This window comes from Ranitomeya variabilis, chromosome 3 (genome assembly GCF_051348905.1).
Source record: "Ranitomeya variabilis isolate aRanVar5 chromosome 3, aRanVar5.hap1, whole genome shotgun sequence".
Classification (NCBI taxonomy): Eukaryota; Metazoa; Chordata; class Amphibia; order Anura; family Dendrobatidae; genus Ranitomeya; species Ranitomeya variabilis.
Genome location: NC_135234.1, coordinates 398525093 through 398546662, shown reverse-complemented (window position 1 = coordinate 398546662; position 21570 = coordinate 398525093). Strand labels below are relative to the sequence as shown.

General features: G+C 44.8%; 1 protein-coding gene across 4 annotated transcripts; it reads left to right on the top strand.

The window, feature by feature from the left end:
- Nucleotides 1-7551: 7551 nt before the first annotated feature.
- On the top strand, nt 7552-21359 carry RPL11 (ribosomal protein L11). Of its 4 annotated transcripts, none has more exons than XM_077296153.1 (6): nt 7552-7694; nt 8742-8889; nt 9171-9277; nt 11254-11385; nt 17994-18104; nt 21288-21359. In XM_077296153.1, the coding sequence occupies exons 1-6, from the start codon at nt 7689-7691 to the stop codon at nt 21315-21317; spliced, it is 534 nt and encodes a 177-aa protein (XP_077152268.1). In that variant the 5' UTR covers nt 7552-7688; the 3' UTR covers nt 21318-21359. The 4 variants fall into 4 exon arrangements, with proteins under 4 accessions (XP_077152268.1, XP_077152269.1, XP_077152267.1 ...); XM_077296154.1 differs by having other exon boundaries at nt 7694-7820; XM_077296152.1 differs by lacking the exon at nt 7552-7694 and adding an exon at nt 7804-7902.
- Nucleotides 21360-21570: the final 211 nt, after the last annotated feature.

The following is a 21570-nucleotide window of genomic DNA, read 5'->3' as shown; positions in this document are numbered from 1 at the left end:
TCTGTCACCATTGGTACTGTACAACCTAAATTCATTTTGTCTGTTACTTTGATTTGCTCTCTGTCATCCTACTCAGTTATGGCTTTTGTGGATTCAGGTGCCGCCCTGAATTTGATGGATTTGTCATTTGCCAGGCGCTGTGATTTTATCTTGGAGCCTTTACAGTTCCCTATCCCACTAAAGGGAATTGATGCTACGCCATTGGCCAAGAATAAGCCTCAGTACTGGACCCACGTGACCATGTGCATGGCTCCTGCACATCAGGAGGTGATTCGCTTTCTTGTGCTACATAATTTGCATGATGTTGTCGTGTTGGGTCTGCCATGGCTGCAGGCTCATAATCCAGTCCGGGATTGGAAAGCTATGTCTGTGTCAAGTTGGGGTTGCCAGGGAATTCATGGCGATGCTCCTTTGGTGTCAATTGCTTCTTCTACTCCTTCTGAAGTCCCTGAATTTTTGTCGGACTACCAGGATGTATTTGATGAGCCCAAATCTAGTGCTCTACCTCCTCATAGGGATTGTGATTGTGCTATAAATCTGATTCCTGGTAGTAAGTTCCCTAAGGGACGACTTTTAATTTATCTGTACCAGAACATGCCGCTATGCGGAGTTATATAAAGGAGTCCTTGGAGAAGGGGCATATTCGCCCGTCCTCGTCCCCTTTAGGTGCGGGGTTCTTTTTTGTGGCCAAGAAGGATGGTTCTCTGAGACCCTGTATAGATTATCGCCTTCTAAATAACATCACGGCCAAATTTCAGTACCCCTTGCCACTGTTGTCCGATCTGTTTGCCCGGATTAGGGGGGCCAGTTGGTTCACCAAGATAGATCTTCGAGGAGCGTATAATCTTGTGCGCATAAAGCAGGGCGATGAATGGAAAACAGCATTTAATACGCCCGAAGGCCATTTTGAGTACTTGGTGATGCCTTTTGGGCTTTCTAATGCCCCCTCTGTGTTTCAGTCCTTCATGCACGACATCTTCCGAGAGTATCTGGATAGATTTATGATTGTGTACCTGGATGATATTTTGGTCTTTTCTGATGATTGGGAGTCTCATGTGAAGCAGGTCAGGATGGTATTTCAGGTCCTGCGTGCCAATGCCTTGTTTGTGAAGGGCTCTAAATGTCTCTTCGGAGTCCAGAAAATTTCCTTTTTGGGCTTTATTTTTTCTCCTTCTACTATTGAGATGGATCCAGTTAAGGTCCAGGCTATTCATGACTGGACTCAACCTACATCTGTGAAGAGTCTTCAGAAGTTCTTGGGTTTTGCTAATTTTTACCGTCGCTTCATCAAAAATTTTTCTGGAGTGGTTAAGCCTTTGACGGATTTGACCAAGAAGGGTTCTGATGTGACGAATTGGTCTCCTGCGGCCGTGGAGGCCTTTCAGGAGCTGAAACGTCGGTTTTCTTCGGCTCCTGTCTTGCGCCAGCCCGATGTCTCTCTTCCCTTTCAGGTCGAGGTTGATGCTTCTGAGATTGGAGCAGGGGCTGTCTTGTCGCAGAGAAGCTCTGATGGCTCTGTGATGAGACCATGTGCTTTCTTTTCAAGAAAGTTTTCGCCTGCCGAGCGGAATTATGATGTCGGTAATCGTGAGTTGTTGGCAATGAAGTGGGCATTTGAGGAGTGGCGTCATTGGCTTGAGGGAGCCAAGCATCGTGTGGTGGTCTTGACTGATCACAAGAATTTGACTTATCTCGAGTCTGCCAAACGGTTGAATCCGAGACAGGCTCGATGGTCGCTGTTTTTCTCTCGTTTCGATTTCGTGGTTTCATATCTTCCGGGTTCGAAAAACGTGAAGGCTGATGCCCTTTCTAGGAGTTTTGTACCTGACTCCCCGGAGGTTTCTGAACCGACTGGTGTCCTCAAAGAGGGGGTGATTTTGTCTGCCATCTCTCCTGATCTGCGACGGGTGTTGCAGGAGTTTCAAGCCAATAGACCTGACCGTTGTCCTCTGGAGAGACTGTTTGTCCCGGACAGATGGACCAGTAGAGTTATTTCCGAGGTTCATTCTTCAGTGTTGGCGGGTCATCCTGGGATTTTTGGTACCAGGGATTTGGTGGTGAGGTCCTTTTGGTGGCCTTCCTTGTCGCGGGATGTGCGTTCCTTGGTGCAGTCCTGTGGGATTTGTGCTCGGGCTAAGCCTTGCTGTTCTCGTGCCAGTGGATTGCTTTTGCCTTTGCCTGTCCCGAAGATGCCTTGGACGCATATTTCCATGGATTTTATTTCGGATCTTCCTGTCTCTCAGAGGATGTCTGTCATCTGGGTGGTTTGTGATCGTTTTTCTAAAATGGTCCATTTGGTACCCTTGCCTAAGCTGCCTTCCTCTTCCGATTTGGTGCCACTGTTTTTTCAGAATGTGGTTCGTTTACATGGTATTCCGGAGAACATTGTGTCTGACAGAGGATCCCAGTTTGTGTCCAGATTTTGGCGGTCCTTTTGTGCTAAGATGGGCATTGAATTGTCTTTTTCATCGGCCTTCCATCCTCAGACGAATGGCCAAACCGAACGAACTAATCAGACCTTGGAAACTTATTTGAGATGTTTTGTTTCTGCTGGTCAGGATGATTGGGTGACTTTTCTGCCATTGGCTGAGTTCGCCCTCAATAATCGGGCTAGTTCTGCTACTTTGGTTTCACCGTTCTTTTGCAATTCTGGGTTTCATCCTCGTTTTTCCTCGGGTCAGGTTGAGCCCTCTGACTGTCCTGGGGTGGATTCTGCGGTGGATAGGTTGCAGCAGATTTGGAACCATGTGGTGGACAATTTGACGTTGTCCCAGGAGAAGGCTCAGCGCTTTTCTAACCGCCGTCGCTGTGTGGGTCCCCGACTTCGTGTGGGGGATTTGGTATGGTTGTCTTCTCGTTATGTCCCGATGAAGGTTTCCTCTCCTAAGTTCAAGCCTCGTTTCATCGGTCCTTATAAGATTTTGGAAATCCTCAACCCTGTGTCATTTCGGTTGGACCTCCCAACATCGTTTGCCATTCATAATGTGTTCCATAGGTCATTGTTGCGGAGATACGTGGTGCCTGTGGTCCCTTCTGTTGATCCTCCTGCTCCGGTCTTGGTCGAGGGGGAGTTGGAGTATGTGGTGGAGAAGATCTTGGATTCTCGTATTTCGAGACGGAAGCTTCAGTACTTAGTTAAATGGAAGGGCTATGGTCAGGAGGATAATTCCTGGGTTGTCGCCTCCGATGTCCATGCGGCCGATTTGGTTCGTGCCTTTCATTCGGCTCGTCCTGATCGGCCTGGGAGCTCTGGTGAGGGTTCGGTGACCCCTTCTCAAGGGGGGGGGGTACTGTTGTGAATTCCGTTCTCGGGCTCCCTCCTGTGGTCATGAGTGGTACTGTGTGAGTTTGTTCTTGGGCTCCCTCTGGTGGCCTTTAGCGATATGGCTGGGCTCAGCTGCTTCATTTCCTTCTATGCTGGGCCTATTTAACTCACCTGGACCTTCATTTGTTGCCTGCTGTCGGTGTATTCAGTCCTGTTTCTGAGAGCTCCTGAATATTCCTTGTGACCAGTCTCCTGCTGGAGAAGTTAAGTTTGTTTGTTAATTTTGCTCATTATTTCCTTGAAAACGTTTCTCTGTATATGATGAGTTCAGTCCAGCTTGCTTATATGTGATTTTTCGCTTGCTGGTTAGTTCTGGGGTGCAGAGTGCGCCCCTCACATCGTGAGTCGATGTACTGACCGCACAGACTCCTATCTATTTTCAGTCTATCTAGTGTTAGCGGGCCTCATTTGCTGAACCTGTTTCATTTCTACGTTTGTCTTTTCCCCTTAACTCACCGTTATTATTTGTGGGGGGCTGACTATAACTTTGGGGTTATTTCTCTGAGGCAAGTGAGGTCTTTGCTTTCTCTCTAGGGGTAGTCAGTTTCTCAGGCTGTGAACGAGGCGTCTAGGATTTTAGGAACGCTCCACAGCTGCCTTTAGTGTTTGTGGATAGGATCAGGATTGCGGTCAGTATAGCTTCCACATCCCCAGAACTTGTCCTATATTCTGGTCATATGTGTCAGGTCAGTTTTGAGATCCTACCATCGGATCATAACAATGAGCGCCGCTGAGGAGATCGGGGGCCATTGAAAGGTGAGAGTAAGCATATTTTTTATTTTTTCATTATTTTTAACATTATATCTTTTTACTATTGATGCTGCATAGGCAGCATCAATAGTAAAATGTTGGTCACACTTGTCAAACACTATGCTTGATAAGTGTGACCAACCTGTCAATCACTTTTCCAAGCGATGCTTCAAATCGGTTGGAAAAGCGCAAGCATTCTGCAAGCTAAAAATGCTTGCAACACGCTTGTGTTTTGCGGGAAAATGCATGTGAATTTTGCATGCGTTTTACCCGCGGCAGATAGTTGCCGCAGCATTTCTGCAACGTGGGCACATAGCCTGAATGTGGTTTTGAGCACCTTGAGGGGTGCAGTTTTTAGAATGGAGTCACTTTTGGGTAATTTTTGTTATATTGACTCCCCAAACTCACTTCAAATATGAGGAGGTCCCTAAAAAAAATGGTTTTGTAAATTTTGTTGGAAATATGAGAAATAGTTGGTCAACTTTTAACCCTTATACCTTCCTAACAAAAAAAAAATTTGTTTCCAAAATTGTGCTGATGTACAGTAGACATGTGGGAAATTTATTTATTAACTATTTTGTGTGACATAACTCTCTGATTTAAGGGCATAAAATTTCAAACTTTGAAAATTGCAAAATTTTCAAAATTTTCGCTACATTTCCGTTTTTCTTTTCATAAATAAACACAAGTCATATCGAAGAAATTGTACCACTAACATGAAGTACAATATGTCACGAAGAAACATTCTCAGAATCAGTGGGATCCGTTGAAGCGTTCCAGAGCTATAACCAGGGCCGGCGTTAGCAGCAGGCACACCAGGCAGCTACCTAGGGCTCCCGCTCCCCAAGGGGCCCACAGCCAGTGGCGTGCCGCTAATAAAGGCACATCACGCAGCCGCTATGGGGCCCGTGAGTCGGGGGGCCTGCCTGCCGACAGCACCGACTCCCCCCGCCGCCACATTGAACTATACCGGCGTCATGACGCCGGTAGAGTTCTAAGCAATGATGGAGGAGAGAGAGTCAGATGTCGCTCCCTCTCCCATCATTCCCCTCTGCCTCTGACACTGCGAGTGCGCGATGACGTCACATCATCGCGCACCTGCTGTGTGCCGGTCCCGGGCAGTGCAGCATCTGAGACCGGAGGAGAGCCTGGAGCAGTGCGGGGCACAAGGAGAGGTGAAGATTGTGGATTTTTTTAAATATATCATTGAGTACTGGACTGTGGGGCCATTCTGGGGGGGACGCTACATTATATTCTATGGGGAGGTGGGCTGTATTATATTCTATGGGGGGCTACATTATATTCTATGGGGAGGTGGGCTGTATTATATTCTATGAGGGGCTACATTATATTCTATGGGGAGGTGGGCTATTATATTCTATGGGGGCTACATTATATTTTATGGGGAGGTGGGCTGTATTATATTCCATGGGGGGCTACATTATATTCTATGTTGAGGTGGGCTGTATTATATTCTATGGGGAGGTGGGCTGTATTATATTATATGGGGGGGCTACATTATATTCTATGGGGAGGTGGGCTGTATTATATTCTATGGGGGGGCTACATTATATTCTATGGGGAGGTGGGCTGTATTATATTCTACGGGGGCTACATTATATTCTATGGGGAGGTGGGCTGTATTATATTCTATGGGGGGGCTACATTATATTCTATGGGGAGGTGGGCTGTATTATATTCTGCGGGGGCTACGTTATATTCTATGGGGAGGTGGGCTGTATTATATTCTATGGGGGCTACATTATATTCTATGTGGAGGTGGGCTGTATTATATTCTATGAGGGGCTACATTATATTCTATGGGGAGGTGGGCTATTATATTCTATGGGGGCTACATTATATTTTATGGGGAGGTGGGCTGTATTATATTCTATGGGGGGCTACATTATATTCTATGGGGAGGTGGGCTGTATTATATTCTATGGGGGGCTACATTATATTCTATGGGGGGCTGTATTATATTCTATGGGGGGCTAGATTATATTCTATGGGGGCTTCATTATACTCTATGAGGAGGCTACATTATATTCTATGAGGGGCGGCATTGTATTCTATGGAGGAGTTACATTATCTACTATATAATTGTCTAAGGGTACTTCCGTCTGTCTGTCCTTCTGTCTGTCTGTCGCGGTTATTCGTTCGCTGATTGGTCTCGCCAGCTGCCTGTCATGGCTGCCGCGACCAATCAGCGACGCGCACAGTCCGGTAAAAAATGGCCGCTCCTTACTCCCCGCACTCACTGCCCGGTGCCCGCATACACCCCTTCGGTCACCGCTCACACAGGGTTAATGCCGGTGGTAACGGACCGCGTTATGCCGTGGGTAACGCACTCCGTTACCGCCGCTATTAACTCTGTGTGTCCCCAACTTTGTACTATTGACGCTGCCTATGCGGCATCAATAGTACAAAATGTAATGTTAAAAATAATAAATAAAAAAAAACCTGCTATACTCACCCTCATACTACGTGGCTCTGTGCTGTATACTACGTGGCTCTGTGCTGTATACTACGTCACTGGGCAATATACTATGTGGCTGGGCAATATACTACGTCGCTCGGCAATATACTACGTGACTTGGCAAAATACTACGTGGCTGGGCAATATACTATGTGGCTGGGCAATATACTATGTGGACATGCATATTCTAGAATACCCAATGCCTTAGAATTGGGCCACCATCTAGTACTATATAAGGGTGCTACCATATATTCTATGGAGGGGCTGCATTATACTATGAGGGGGGTTGCATTACATTCTTTGGGGGCTACATTATATTCTATGGGGAGATGGGCTGTATTATATTCTATGGGGGGCTACATTGTATTCTGTGGAGTCTGCATTATATTCTATAGGGGGCTAGATTAGATTGTGTGGTGGCTTCATTATACTCTATGAGGAGGCTACATTATATTCTATGAGGGGCGGCATTGTATTCTATGGAGGAGTTACATTATACTCTATAAGGGGGCTACCATATATTCTATGGAGGGGCTGCATTATACTATGAGGGGGGGTTGCATTATATACTATGGGGGTTACATAATCATGTCTCATTTGCAGTGCAAGTTACAGAAGGGTGGGGATGCAGCATTTGTGAAAACAGCTGTTAGTCAAAGGCTATGTACATTTTTTTATTGTTGCGATAAATCTAAAATGAAAAATGCTGAAAATGTCCTGCAAGTATTATGTCTCCAGCGGCTATGCAGAGATATGCATCACCATGGTAACAGACCACTGTGTCGGCCGTTACCCTGCTTCCTGCTAACATGCCTGACCTCTGTAGGAGCCGGTGAGTGTGACAATGATATCACGTCTGTTCAGTCAGAATTCTAATGCACACCCAGTCAGCTGTGCTGCCCATAGCTACAAGTCTCTCCCAGCTCTCCGGTCAAGTCATTGAAGTCAACCTAAAACCTCTGTTTAGTGTGTGTACTACCGCCTCCAGCTTACTCACTGTACTGCGCATGACTGTGGAAAATCACGTGATCGGGGAACCTACGTAAGAGCGCGTCCAGGAGACGGCGGCGTCACTACCTCTCGCCGTATATAAGGAGAAAACGGAAGTCTCGCGATCTCTTCCAATCTCCCAACATGGCGGTGAGTGCGAGCTGAGGGCGCGATTCCTTGCTGATGAATCCCTAGCCATCCTCTCCATGTTGCGGTGTGGCGGGTGCGGGCTCTCGGCTGCGGGCAGCCCCCGCTGTGTGGCGGCCGTTAGAGCGGGTATGGAATGGTTGCACGTTGTGGAGCCGGCGGCCTGCTGTGTCCCTATGGCGGAGTGGAGGCTTCTCTGTCGGCTTCATGTGTATGGTGGCAGCGGTAGAGCCGTGTTATAGCGCCCCGCTCTATTAGTGGCTAGTGCCGCGGCTGTGCTGTATGTGGGCGGCTGTGCTGTATGTGGGCGGCTCTGTGCTCACATCCTGTGCTGGGCTGCAGGCTGAGCTGGTGCGGGGACATGACTGGGCATGCCCTATGGGGCAGCTGGTGAGTGGCCCAGTGGGGGCAGGCTGTAGCGGGATGGGGGGCCCGGTGTGGGATGGTGAGGGCAGACTGGCGTGGAAGGGCCCGGAGGGGGCAGGCTGTGAGTGGCTGGCTGTGGCCCTATGGGGGGCCTGGTGGGGGTAGGCTGATGTGGGTTGGGGCGGCCTGGTCGGGGGTAGTGTGTGTGTGTGTGTGTGTGTGTGTGTGTGTGTGTGTGTGTGTGTACATGAGACCCTAGAGGAAACCCATACAAACACGGGGAGAACATACAAACCCTTTGCAGATGTTGTCCTTCTTAGGTTTTTCGCCCTGGACACAATAGCTGGCAGGCTGTCCACTGAGCTGCTGTGCTGTTCCAGCCTGTGTGAGGAGTGCAGTGAATGGAGTGACTGTTCTGCTAAATGCTGAACTTCATCTTCCTGATCCTGCTATTCCCGGGTCCTGGAGAGATCTGTGCTTGGGGACAGTGGGGTTATACTGCCCAGTTAAGGGAGAGGATGACATGCTAGTTGGCAATACTGGTACTTCAGTAGCTACTTCTGTAAATGTACAGAGTTTGAGAAGCTTTTATGAAAGCTCACTGGTTTTGCGTTTGAGCTGTGTACTTTATAGCACTTTTTTCTAGTTAATAAACCATGCACTAAAATGCTTTTTCTCTTCTAGGACAAATCTGAGAAGGAAAACCCCATGCGTGAGCTGAGAATCCGCAAGCTCTGCCTCAATATCTGTGTTGGTGAGAGTGGTGACAGACTGACCCGAGCAGCCAAAGTGCTGGAGCAGCTCACTGGGCAGACCCCTGTGTTTTCTAAAGGTTAGTCTGGTGGACCGATTGAGCTGGAAGCATGTTTGCCCACTTTTGGTTGGTGGCACACTGCAAACATGCTGGCATCATGGGCTGTACTTGCTGGTATCTGCAATAACATGACGTTGGTTTGAGCTTGTGCTGCCTCTTGGCTGACCATTTTACATCTGTGATGGTGTTGCAGAGCCAAATGTGTCAACTAGTCTGTGTTGTCCCAATGCACAATACTTTAGTATGCTGAATGTCTAGTGTTATGCAGTAAGACTTCTTGCAATCTTTCCTTTTTTTAGCTCGCTACACCGTGCGGTCTTTTGGAATCAGGAGAAATGAAAAGATTGCAGTTCACTGTACAGTCCGTGGAGCTAAAGCAGAAGAAATTCTTGAGAAAGGCCTAAAGGTACATGGCATTACGGTCGTTGGCTCTACTAATGCTGAGCTCTAATTTTTCATGTTTCACTACAAACAGTACATCAAAAGTTAAAAGGTTTTAACCAAACCGGTAATCTGCATTGCTTTTTGTGATATATACCATAATGGGTGGTTTTGGCAGAAGCCTGATAACCATGGAGGTCTAATGCTAGGCAGCTGTCCCCATAAATGAGTACAGGATTGTCCGTTTCAAATCAGCAAGGCTGCAATTTCCTCCAGCGCACAGTACTTGTCTGGGGAAATCACAAATCTGCAGTCAGACTGTGGACTTACTGATTCGGACTGGACACCCCTTTAACCAATGCATATAGGGCTTTGTTATACCATTCTGAACCCAAGATTCCTAGAAACCAAAACTAGTGACATCTGCCTCAAGCTGTTGCCACACTACCATCTGTATGCGGGTATACTGTGATTAGTTGGTTTTGCATCATAAAGCTGTCATAGGGGTGTAGCCACTGCTTGGTTCCTAAAAAGTGAAAATTTTCGTGCTCGCCTACATTAACCCTGTGACTCCAGTGCAGTCTCCTTCAGGTGTAAGGGCCGGAAGAGATGTTGTCCATGATAGTGCAGTGGTCATCAGGTGCTAAAACCTGTAATGTGTACTGTGTATGCATATCCAAGTGTTTCCTCTGGCATCTTATCGCTACTGATGGAGGATGGCTGGAACGCTTTCTGTGAAGGCTAAATGAGCCCTTTTGACTATGGTGAATATTAAGGGAACTGCATTAGCTATTCAAAATGGCTGGTCGGTCTCCTTCACACACAGCACCAACAGGCTGACTCAAATGCTGTCCTGTACTGGAAGTAGCACTTCAACTAGTAGAAATGTGCGGATAATCAGTAAGCTGTATAACCTGCTCTTATAAACTTGCTAGCTGATAACTATATATATATTAGAGCTACAAAAATGCTCCTGAGCAATTAAGACTTGTATTATGTTTTAGAAGTGTTTAATAATGAAACATAATATCTGGAAATGGGTGCACAACAGAACAGGTCTTTCACTGGAGTTGGATATTAGACCTATGAATGTTTTTAACTTTAAATTTGTGTGGTATGTCAATGGTTTTGATGCAGTCTTCTCTGGTTCTAATCTAAGTGACGTCACTGCTCTTCAGACTATCTGGTTCACACTGACCTGATGCACTACAGCTTTTATGCCAGTATCCTAGGTGGTACAGGGGCATGGTGACCGCTGCTTGTTAAATTCAGGACAGGCGGTAGGATGCATTATGCCACAAAGGGGCTGGAGTAGAATTTGATGATTTCTTGGCCAGTGCTCCTGATGAATGAATATGCCCATTCATGAATTGGTATGTCTGACTCAACAACAATCTTGATAAAGATATGGGCTGAATGCTAGTCTTGATGAATTGGACCCTTGGTGTCACCCTGAACTCTCAACAATGTAAGCCAATGCAGCCTCGTTCTAACGTTCCATAGACTTGCACTGTAAGGCACGTCAGATCAGAGCGCATTGAGTAGAGTTGTGTGAATTTGATCAGGGCCCTGCTGATTCGGCAAGCTGTAGTGCCTGCTGAATAAGCTGCAGAGGGAACCCGGCTTCCTGGATCACGCTGGCTGTTCAGCTCCACAGCTGCATGTGTCGCGGCTGTTTCACTGTCACAGCACATGCATGGAGAGCCATGCTGTGACAGTAATGCAGCTGTGGCGCTGGACAGCTGATCAGCTGGTGCATTCTAGGTAGCCAGGTTCCCTCTACTGCTTATTCAGGAAGCGCTACAGCTTCCTGAATAATCAGGGCCCTGATCAAATTTGATCAACGCTGAATTGACTAGTCTAAAAAGCAGTAATCACTTGGAAGACCAGAACAGTGCAGAGTTTAACACTAGATACTGATTTAGATTAAAGTTCATGGGAGGGCTTTAAATTGCTTTTATGGTTAATGCCAATTCTGACTTATTTCTTCTTACCTTCTAGGTCAGAGAATATGAACTGAGGAAGAACAACTTTTCTGACACAGGAAACTTTGGTTTTGGTATCCAGGAGCACATTGATCTGGGAATTAAATATGACCCAAGCATTGGAATTTATGGGCTGGATTTTTATGTGGTATGTATATGAGAGGCAGCTTCCTCAATGTAGGCCTGGCATCAGATAATTGCCCCATCGGTAATTGAGGCAGGACTGTAGTACTGTCGTTTAGGAGCTTGTATTAAAGGGGACAGTTGCCAGCTGACTTATCTGCCCTGATCCCTTTTGCCTGGTAGGCCTCTCCCAAAGTACTTGCGGAGAGACCTGTTGGTCTACTGAGGCACAGGGAAGCTTTCAGGACATGCTTAATCAGTGTCTAGCTTTTCTGTCTCAAGGTACACTTGCTCTGAACCACTGCAGTACCTGTCTTCAGTCATGCAACCAGGTCAATTCATGTTGCCAATGGCTCAGGCATCCTTAAAGTGAATAGTTCCTGTTAAAGTTTCTGAATTGACTAATGTCAAAATCCTAACTTGTACAGTAGAACACAAAAGGTCCATGTCCTAAAACCTTTCTGTAGCATGTTTCAGGGGTGTTGAGCTTCTGCATGAGCATGTGTGCACAGCAGTACATGGACTCAATATGAAGTCTGAGCCTGTACAGAAAGGAGTTTGGGCCCATACACTGTTCAAAAACTCAAAACTCCCTCATCTGTATATGTGACAAATGGATTGGATGTTAATCACTTCGGTCATCCATAACGTCTCGGTGATACAATTAGTGATGGCAAACATGTAGATTGTGTGGTAAGAAACAATCTTGTTAAAAAAAAACTACTCGCTTATGATAGTAATACAGCCATTAGTATATTTCTTTTCCTCCCTTATATAGTGCCATTAATGCACTTCACATACATTATAATCCCTGTCCCCATTTGGGCTCACAATCTAGATTCTCAGTCTGTCTTTGAAGTGTGGGAGGACACCCGAGAACCCGGAGGAAACCTATGCAAACACGGGGAGAACATACAATCTCCTTGCAGATGTTGTCCTTGGTGGGATTTGAATTCAGGATCCCAGAGCTGCAAGGCTGCCATCTTAACCACTGAGCCACCGTGCTGCCCACTATAGATTGGTTAAATAAAACAATATCGTTTAAAGGGAACCTGTCGCCCCCAAAATCAAAGATTAACTAAGCCCACCAGCATCAGGGGCTTATCTACAGCATTCTGTAATGCTGTAGATAAGCCCCCGATGAAACCTGAAAGATGAGAAAGAGGTTAGATTATACTCACCCAGGGGCGGTCCCACTGCAGTTCGGGTCCGATCCGGGGCCTCCTATCTTCATAAAATGATGTCCTCATCTGCTGTAGATAAGCCCCTGATGCTGGTGGACTTGGCTCATCTTTGATTTTGGGGGTGACAGGTTCCCTTGAAATGTTCCCAACAAGTCCTAATTCACTTGGTGAGAGATACAGGCTAGATTAAATTCCTGATCAGTCCTTCTTTGAATTGTGAGCTTTAGTGTGGGAGGAATCCAGAGTACCTTGAGAACCCACACAGGAACATGCAGATGTTGTCCTTGGTGAGGCTTGAACCCCATGGTGGACTGCTATAGTGCAAACTGCTGATGCCATGAGGCTGAGAACAACCAAGGTTGCAATTAGGAGTTTGATTGGAGAAGCATTGTGCTTGTCTGTGTACAGACCTAATTGAACTGCAATAAAATGCTCATGCCATGATGGTTTACTAGATGTATCAGTCTGGAGTCGATGCTGTCTGGCTGTAGACTATCTAGACCAGTTCAACTCAAGCAAACTAGCTGTTGTACAAGAGGTCTGGATGATGTATGTGGTTTTCCACTTTAAAGCACTTATACCTAAGGCCTCATTCACAAGTCAATGTTGCATCTGTGAAAGAAACGGCTAGAACATGTAACTGGTACTATTCAGATGTCTGCAAAATTCAGGCTTGTCCATTTGGTGTTTAAAACAAGACAAAAAAAAACTGTGTTGACAATCTTCTGTGTGCCCCTGCTGTGTACTGTTTAATGGCTGTCTGATTGTTCATGGACCCCAAAATAAAGACTTGAGAAACTTCAAATCCCCTAGTAACACATTTGAGAAAATTAATTGAAATAAAATTTGTAAAATATACACCAGTTTGGCCAGTAAATGCAGCTTTTGTAAAACCAAAAGTGCATTAATTCCATGTCTGAAAACTCTTGAGTGGAAATTTATTGGTATAACTATGGGGTATGTGCACAAGGTCAGAAACTGCGTATATCAAACCTCACTTGTGCAATAGAGAACGGCCAAGGGGCTGCAGCATAGAAAACAAGTCCCAGCTGGGGCTATTACTTGTAGCAGGATGGCACAGTCTGTGGTGGTGTCACCACCACACCACAGACACCACAGACGGCGCCATCCTGCTACAATAGCCCCAGCTGGGACTTCTGTTTTCTATGCTGCAGCCCCTTGGCTGTTCTCTATTGCACAAGTGAGGTTTGATAAAGACCCGGATCAGGGTCGAAACATTACTGCATTTTTGTTCTGTGGTTTACTGTAAATAAATTTGAGCACTGTACTGCATATATTTATGCAGTGTCAAACCAGCAGTGGTCAGACGTTACAGCATAGTGAATGGGATATCAAGTAATCCCATGTCCAGATGCCTGCAGATCACCCACAAAGACAGATATGTGGAGTCGTTCCAGACTGCAGCATGTCAATTTCTCTCGCAGAGAAATTTCACCCGTGGAATGTACTGGATGTGGTGACTCTGCGCGGTTCAGTGAATACATGTGGATTCACCTGCGTTCAATAGACGGCAGCACTCTGGACACAGCAAACATGCACTGTGTAAAAAGCGCTGCTCCTTCAGATTGTGTGCACCCTGGCCTTTTGGAACTTCTGACAGACAAAAACCAAGTTCCTACACAGATCCTTCTATCACATATAGGGGCTTTCCACATTACTGTTATATCAAACCTCTGGAAGCACAAAATGGCTCACCCTCCCTCTCAAAATAAAATCTGAGCACCAAAATTCAGATTCAACCCATCCCTGCTGATCCCCAGTTGGCATCCACATGTGTGGCAATACTGTAGTGGGAACAACCCACTTTCTTGCAATGTATTGGGCACAAGCTGGGATCACCTAATACATTTTTATTAAATATACAACAAGCCAAATAAAGCCATGGGCTTTAATTGCTTTTAATCTAACACTTTTTTTTTTTTTTTTTTTTTTGGCTTGTATATCTAACAATTTCTGGTGAATCCCATTCTTGTGCATACTTTTTTTTTTTCCGGTTTAGATATCATTTTTTTAGTATGGAATAGGTAGATTCCTGTAATATAGGGTGGTGCCTGCCATTTTATTTCTATGGTTAGACACTAAGCTGGGACCAAAATGGACACTACATGCGTATGAATTCATTGAGGTGGGTGGTCTAGTTCCCAAATTGGCATTACCTTTGGCAGTTACGGTTCTGGCACTTCGGTGGTTCTGCAAAGTATTCCAAAAATATAATGGTACACTCAGCCAAACTATTTTCCAACGTAATCACTGTGGAGTAATACAACATGGACCAGTTGTGAAAATTAGACATTTTCAACTAGTATAATATCTTGGTTGTAAAAATGCTTACATTCAATCTTATAAAAGTGAGCATGGTGGCTCAGTGGTTAGCACTGTTGCTCTCCGGCGCTGGAGTCTTGGGTTTAAATCTCACAAATGACAACATTTGCGAGGAGTTTGTATGTTCTCCCTGAGTTTGCGTGAGTTTCCTCCCACACTCCAAAGACCTACTAATAGGGAATTTAGAATGAGCCCCAATGGGGGACAGTGATGTATGTAAAGTTCTGTGGAATTAATGTTGCTATACAAGTAAAATAAACAAATATTAAGGCAAATAGAACACTTTGTTGGACGGAGGGGTGTAACTTTTATCACTTGTATAAAGTGGAGAATCTACTATATAATTGTCTAAGGGTCACTTCCGTCTGTCTGTCCTTCTGTCACGGATATTCATTGGTCACGGCCTCTGTCTGTCATGGAATCCAAGTCGCTGATTGGTCGTGGCAAAATGCCCACGACCATGCCCACGACCATTGCCACGACCAATCAGCAACGCGCACAGTCCAGAAGAAAATGGCCGCTCCTTACTCCCCGCACTCACTGCCCGGCGCCCGCATATGCTGTTCAGTCATCGCTCACACAGGGTTAATGCTGGCGGTAACGGACCGCGTTATGCTGCGGGTACCGCACCCGTAACCGCTGCATTAACCCTGTGTCCCCAATTTTTTACTATTGATGCAGCCTATGCGGCATCAATAGTAAAAAAAAAAAAAAAAATGTAATGTTAAAAATAATAAAAAAAAAACCCCTGCTATACTCACCCTCCGTAGTTCGCTGAACCGCTGGCACCGGCCGCCATCTTCCGTTCCCAGTGATGTATTGCAAAATTACCCAGAAGACTTGGTGGTCTCGCGAGACCGCGAAGTCATCTGGGTAATTTCGCAATGCATCCTGGGAAAGGAAGATGGCGGCCGGGGCAAGTGGCTCGGCGGAGCTTCGGTGGATTCCAAGCGTCAGTAACCGCTTCCTGGATCCAGGTGCCAACGGAAGGTGAGTACCATATATACTCGAGTATAAGCCGAGATTTTCAGCACATTTTTTGGGGGGCTGGAAGTCCCCCTCTCGGCTTATACTCGAGTCATACCTGAGGGTCGGCAGGTGAGGGGGGGGCGGGGGCTGTGTAATTATACTTGCCTACTGCTGGCGCGGTCCCTGCTTCTTCCAGCGCTGCAGCTTCTTCCGGTACTGAGCGGTCACATGGTCCCGCTCATTACAGAAATGAATATGCGGCTCCACCTCCCATAGAGGTGGAGCCGCATATTCATTAATGTATGAGCGGTAACGGTGACCGCTCAATACAGGAAGAAGATGCAGGGACACAGCACCAGGAGCAGGTAAGTATACGGGGAGGGGGAGCGCAGCGCGATATTTACCCCTCCTCGTTCCAGTGCGGCTCTGTCTTCATCGTCCTCTGGCAGTGACGCTTAGGTCAGAGGGCGCGGTGACGTAGTCAGTGCGCGCCCTCTGCTGAACGTCAGTGCCGAAGACGGAGCCGCACGAGGAGCAGGTAAAAGTGCCAGGGTCCTGAGCGACGGAGAGGTGAGTATGTGATTTTTTTTTTTTTTTTTTTTTTTTTTTTTTTATGGCAGCAAAAGCAAATGGGGCACGTGGCTGTGCGGAGCATCTGTATGGGGCCATAACACTTGTGCAGCACTATATGGGGCAAGTGGCTGTGCAGAGCATCTGTATGGGGCCATAACACTTGTGCAGCACTATATGGGGCAAGTGGCTGTGCGGAGCATTTTATGGGGCCATAACGCTTGTGCAACACTATTAAGGAGCAACAAAGAGAATACTTACAAAAACGGTCAGCATGGCAAAAATGTCAATATAAAGATGATAATTCAACTATCAACTATAATAAATGGCCAGCTGCATGAGAAGGACTACTTAATATGGACTGGTCGCTATATAGAACACAGAAAAAACACATGGCTAACAAGCCAAAAGACGACCAAAACAGTCCGTGTACATATAAGTGAAAATACTTTATTGATGCATAATAAAGACAAACGGTAATCTGGCCAAGAAATGGCATGCAATAAAGGTAACCAAAAATAACAACGGTAAACAGGTGTGCGGTGTGCACACATACCGGAACCACTCAAAAAATAAGGAAATAATACCAATTAATCTCCCCGTCAAAATATGGCGGTGTAGGAGAAAGTGCCTATACAAATCAGCTCACAAAGTGAATGGTGCTCTGAGGCTGTATGGAGCATCTTATGGGGCCATAACGCTTGTGCAGCACTATAAGGGGCAAGTGGCTGTATGGAGCATCTTATGGGGCCCTTATTACCCTTTATGCAGGATTATATGGGGCATATTTTAATATGGAGCATCTAATCGGGCCCATCAAACTTTATGGAGCATTATATGGGCCTCCTGATTCAATATGGATATTCAAAAACACTTAACCTACTGATGTCTCAATTAATTTTACTTTTATTGGTATCTATTTTTACTTTTGAAATTTACCAGTAGCTGCTGCATTTTTCACCCTAGACTTGTACTCGAGTCATTAAGTTTTTCCAGTTTTTTGTGGCAAAATTAGGGGGACGGCTTATACTCGGGTCAGCTTATACTCGAGTATATACTGTATATAACTATTTTTTATTTTAATTCTTTTTTTTTTTTTTTTTAACAGGGATATCATGCCCACATTGCTATATGCGTGGGCTGCGCGATGTACTGCGTGGGCTGCGCTATACACTACGCATACATATTCTAGAATACCCGATGCGTTAGAATCGGGCCACCATCTAGTAGTGACATATAAACTTGACCACTTTCTACTCTAGCTTCACTGATTTGGCAAAACCAGAATAGGCAGTATGACATTGCATGCCCTGCTGTAGCTGGGTAAAGTGGCACCACATCTAACCTCAAGTGTTGGAATCCAAAATTAGCTTTGAACGTGTCAGATATCTAGTAAATAGGTTTGTGTTAAGCTTATCTCAAAAAGTAGGCCTGCTTTAGACACCCAAACACTTACCAATATATTTTAGCCAAAGTGTCAAGTTATCCAGTAGTGATACACTTATTCTTGATCTATTTTGCTCTACCAAAAACAGTCCTTTTTATAAGTGGTATAACTTCCCTACAGGTTCTTGGGCGCCCTGGATTCAGCATTGCTGACAAAAAGCATAAGGCTGCAACCATTGGTGCCAAGCACCGAATTGGCAAAGAGGAGGCCATGCGCTGGTTCCAACAGAAGGTGAGCATGAATGCATTTAGGTCCACCTGGGCTATATGCTGATGTTCTTGGTAATGTTATCACATGAGTTATTTTTTTTTTTTTTTGGATCATGAAAAGCAATATGCCATCTTAAGAGGTTAAATGTGACTTCATGAAAACATGTCTAAGTGTTTAGACGGATTTGTAGGTTTTCCCTTATCATTTTTCAGGCTCCCCATAGAAACCTATTGGGTCTAAATGTAGTATTTCTGCATGAAACACTTTAAAAGCTACACCCCAAAAAAATAATGCAGCAAGAACCGTTTGCTATTGCATATTTTTGTGCAGAAAAGCATATTTGCATATGGGATCATGCCCTAATAAAAGTATTAAAGAATGGTATTGCAAACATTTACCTAAAGATATATTAATAATCTGCAGGTAAATGTTTAAGTTCTGTTGGGCCAGTTAACCGGATCAGCAGATGCTGAACAAATGAAATTGTATCTTCTCTGCAGCTGCTTGCTTCCAGTCATGGGGGTGGAGCAGGAAGTGATTAAGTCACGGTATAGTGGGAGTATGAAGTGCTCCACAGCATGTGATGTGAAGGCTAGAGTTCTGGGGAATGATCAGTGCCACTGACGGTACCTGCTCCCTGCACAGCCCTGACTGGAAGTGACCAGCTGCAGGGATAGTAAAGCTTCTCTAGTAAGCTAGCCAAACATACTGTAACCTTGAATGCAATATATCTGCAGCTAAATGGCATTTCTGGACATGACCAGTTCAAATTTTAAGACTGGGTATTATAAACCAATTACTTGGATAATCTAGCAGGCCTGTGTAGCCTAGCTCTCCCAAACGGTTTAGATCTTTCTAGCTTGTCAAACATCCCCAACAATCGTGAACAAACACAAAGCAAACTAGTTGCAGAAATTGATTGAATATTTGCTCAATGCATAGAAATGGGATTTCTGCAAATTCCTTTTAGATGGTAAAATTGCAGGTTTCTGCAGTGATTCTCACCATGTAAAACTACCCTAGTCAAGCCCACAGGTATTAAACTGCACTCTTACACTGTACAGAACTAATAGAATAAAGTGCAGTATGCTGTGGTACTGGTAAGGCTGCTTTCACACATCAGTTTTTTGCCGTCGGGCTAAATCCAGTGAATTTTGAGAAGTATCCTGCAAAATTTGCTGCTGAAACGTGTTTTTTTTTTTTCTCATAGACTTGTATTAGCGACTGATTGCCTTTCATCCATTTTTTGCCGGATCCGTCAAATTTGTTTCCCGGCGGCCGGAGAAAACTGACCTAGTAACACTTTTTTTTTTTTTTTTTTTTTTTTTTTTTTTCCCCCTCTGTTGGAAAAACATAAAGCTAAGGATTCGGCAGCATCTGGCATTTGCTATAATGGAAGCCTATGGTGCCAGATCTGTAAATTGACTGAATCCGGCAACACTGTTTTTTTTTTTTAAACTGTGCATGGGTTAAAACCCTCTCCCTCCCCCCAGATATCAGCTAGTTGGATCTGGCAAAAAAAGGATCCATCGCATCTGTTTATTAAAAAAAAAAAAAAAGCCAGTTTTTGCCTGACAGCAAAAAACAGATTTGTGAAAGCAGCCTAACTATATTTTGATATTGGGCAAGGTTACATGGAAAGGTGGCCATGCAAGGGCAATATACTATATAGTTCTTCTGGATTTCCATAGCTATTCTGTTGCCTGTAAGGTTAATGGCATGGCTAATCTGTTGCCTTGACCTACATGGATTTATAGCCTTTCTAAGCACAGGACTTGTGTTGTGGTATCTCATTACATTATCAGTCTTACAATGTTGCAGAGCTGTTAGCATTTTTTTTTCCTGCACCTGGAAATTAATACCAGTTTACTTTTGATTGTTGACAGTACTGACTGCATCTGTGGTAGTGGCAGACTATAGGCAATTCCTTGTAGGTAAACAGTGGGGTTAATGGTTCCTAATAGGAAAAGTGTATAAATACAGCATTGTCTGATACTGTCGTACTGCTAAAATACATGGTATGATTTATAAACTTGACATAAAGGATGAATATTTCCTAAAGTGTTTGCAACATTTCAAGGTGCACTAAGCCTTAAAGTGAGACAGTGAGCCTGTCAGCAGGGTTTTTCTCAGTAAATTTAGCAGTTACATTGATTAAAATGATACCCTTATGTGGTGGTCTGATTTATATATTAATCCTTATGGGCTTATGATGGGTCACTGATCCTTGGTGACATGCCCCCTATTTTACATCTACATATACTATTGTGGGCATAGAAGAAAGTCTTCATCAAAATGGTGTCTACCATGGATGGATGCTACTGCACAAGCGCTGGCACCATTTTGCTCGAGAAGAAAATTTGGCTCCATGAAAATGGTGGTGGTGCCTTTTTGCTAGACAACTTTTTTTTTTCTTTCTCTCTAGCGAAATAGCAGTGGCTGTGTTTGCACATTAGCATCTATCAGAATGCGGTTGATGCTACTGCCATTTTGATGAAGAGGATTTTTTTTTTGTAACTCCACAATAGTATATGCAGCATGTACAATAGGGGGCAGGTCACAGATCAGTAACCTGTCATACTGATGGATACCTAAGCAGAGAACCACATGAGGACCTATCCCAGAGCACCATAATCTCATTACCTTTAAACTGCAATTACAGATTAAACAACCACAAGACTACTTCACCAACCAGGGTATCATTGTAATCAGTGTAACAGCACCAACCTGACTCTGTAGGCTACTGAGCACAATCCTGCTGACAGGCTCCCTCTAAACTCTCCTAATATTGGCACGTTAGACTGCTCTAAAACTTCCAACAAACTGGGGAGTGCTGCAACAGATACATGGAAACTGCTGCTTGTCAAATTCATGAGCTGCGCTTTTTCTTGTACTACAAATACTACTCTCTTGTCAACGACAGACTTGCAGCATGGTGCATGCCACTGTACTGACTTCTGATTCATGAAGAGCTGTGCACCTCAATGAATCAGGAGTGTCTGATACCAGCACTCAAGACAAGTGTGTTTAAAAAAAAATATATATATATATATATATATATATATAAAAAATATGCTGGTCTTAATGGGGCCTGAATACATATTGCATGTGTGTTCTGCTGTCAACATGTACAGTGGGGTTTGGATTTTTTTTTTAGCCCTGGTGTTAATTCTATTTTGTGACATACTTTCTTTTCTCTTTCAGTATGATGGAATCATCCTCCCTGGAAAATGAGCTGCTTCAGTTTATACTACACCAATAAAATTTCCACTGAAACCCCCTTGTATTTTGTCTTTATTTTTTTACTTGTCATAAAGCAATGGTTAACATCATGCCAAAAGTCAGTCTTATGAAAACCTGGCCGGGCCTGGGTGTGGATCACAGCACCAGTACTAAATGGCTAACTGCCTGGACATCTACTCCACACTGAAGGACTTGGTTTATGGCCCTAGACTGAGATATACATCCTCACCCATACCGGTGATAT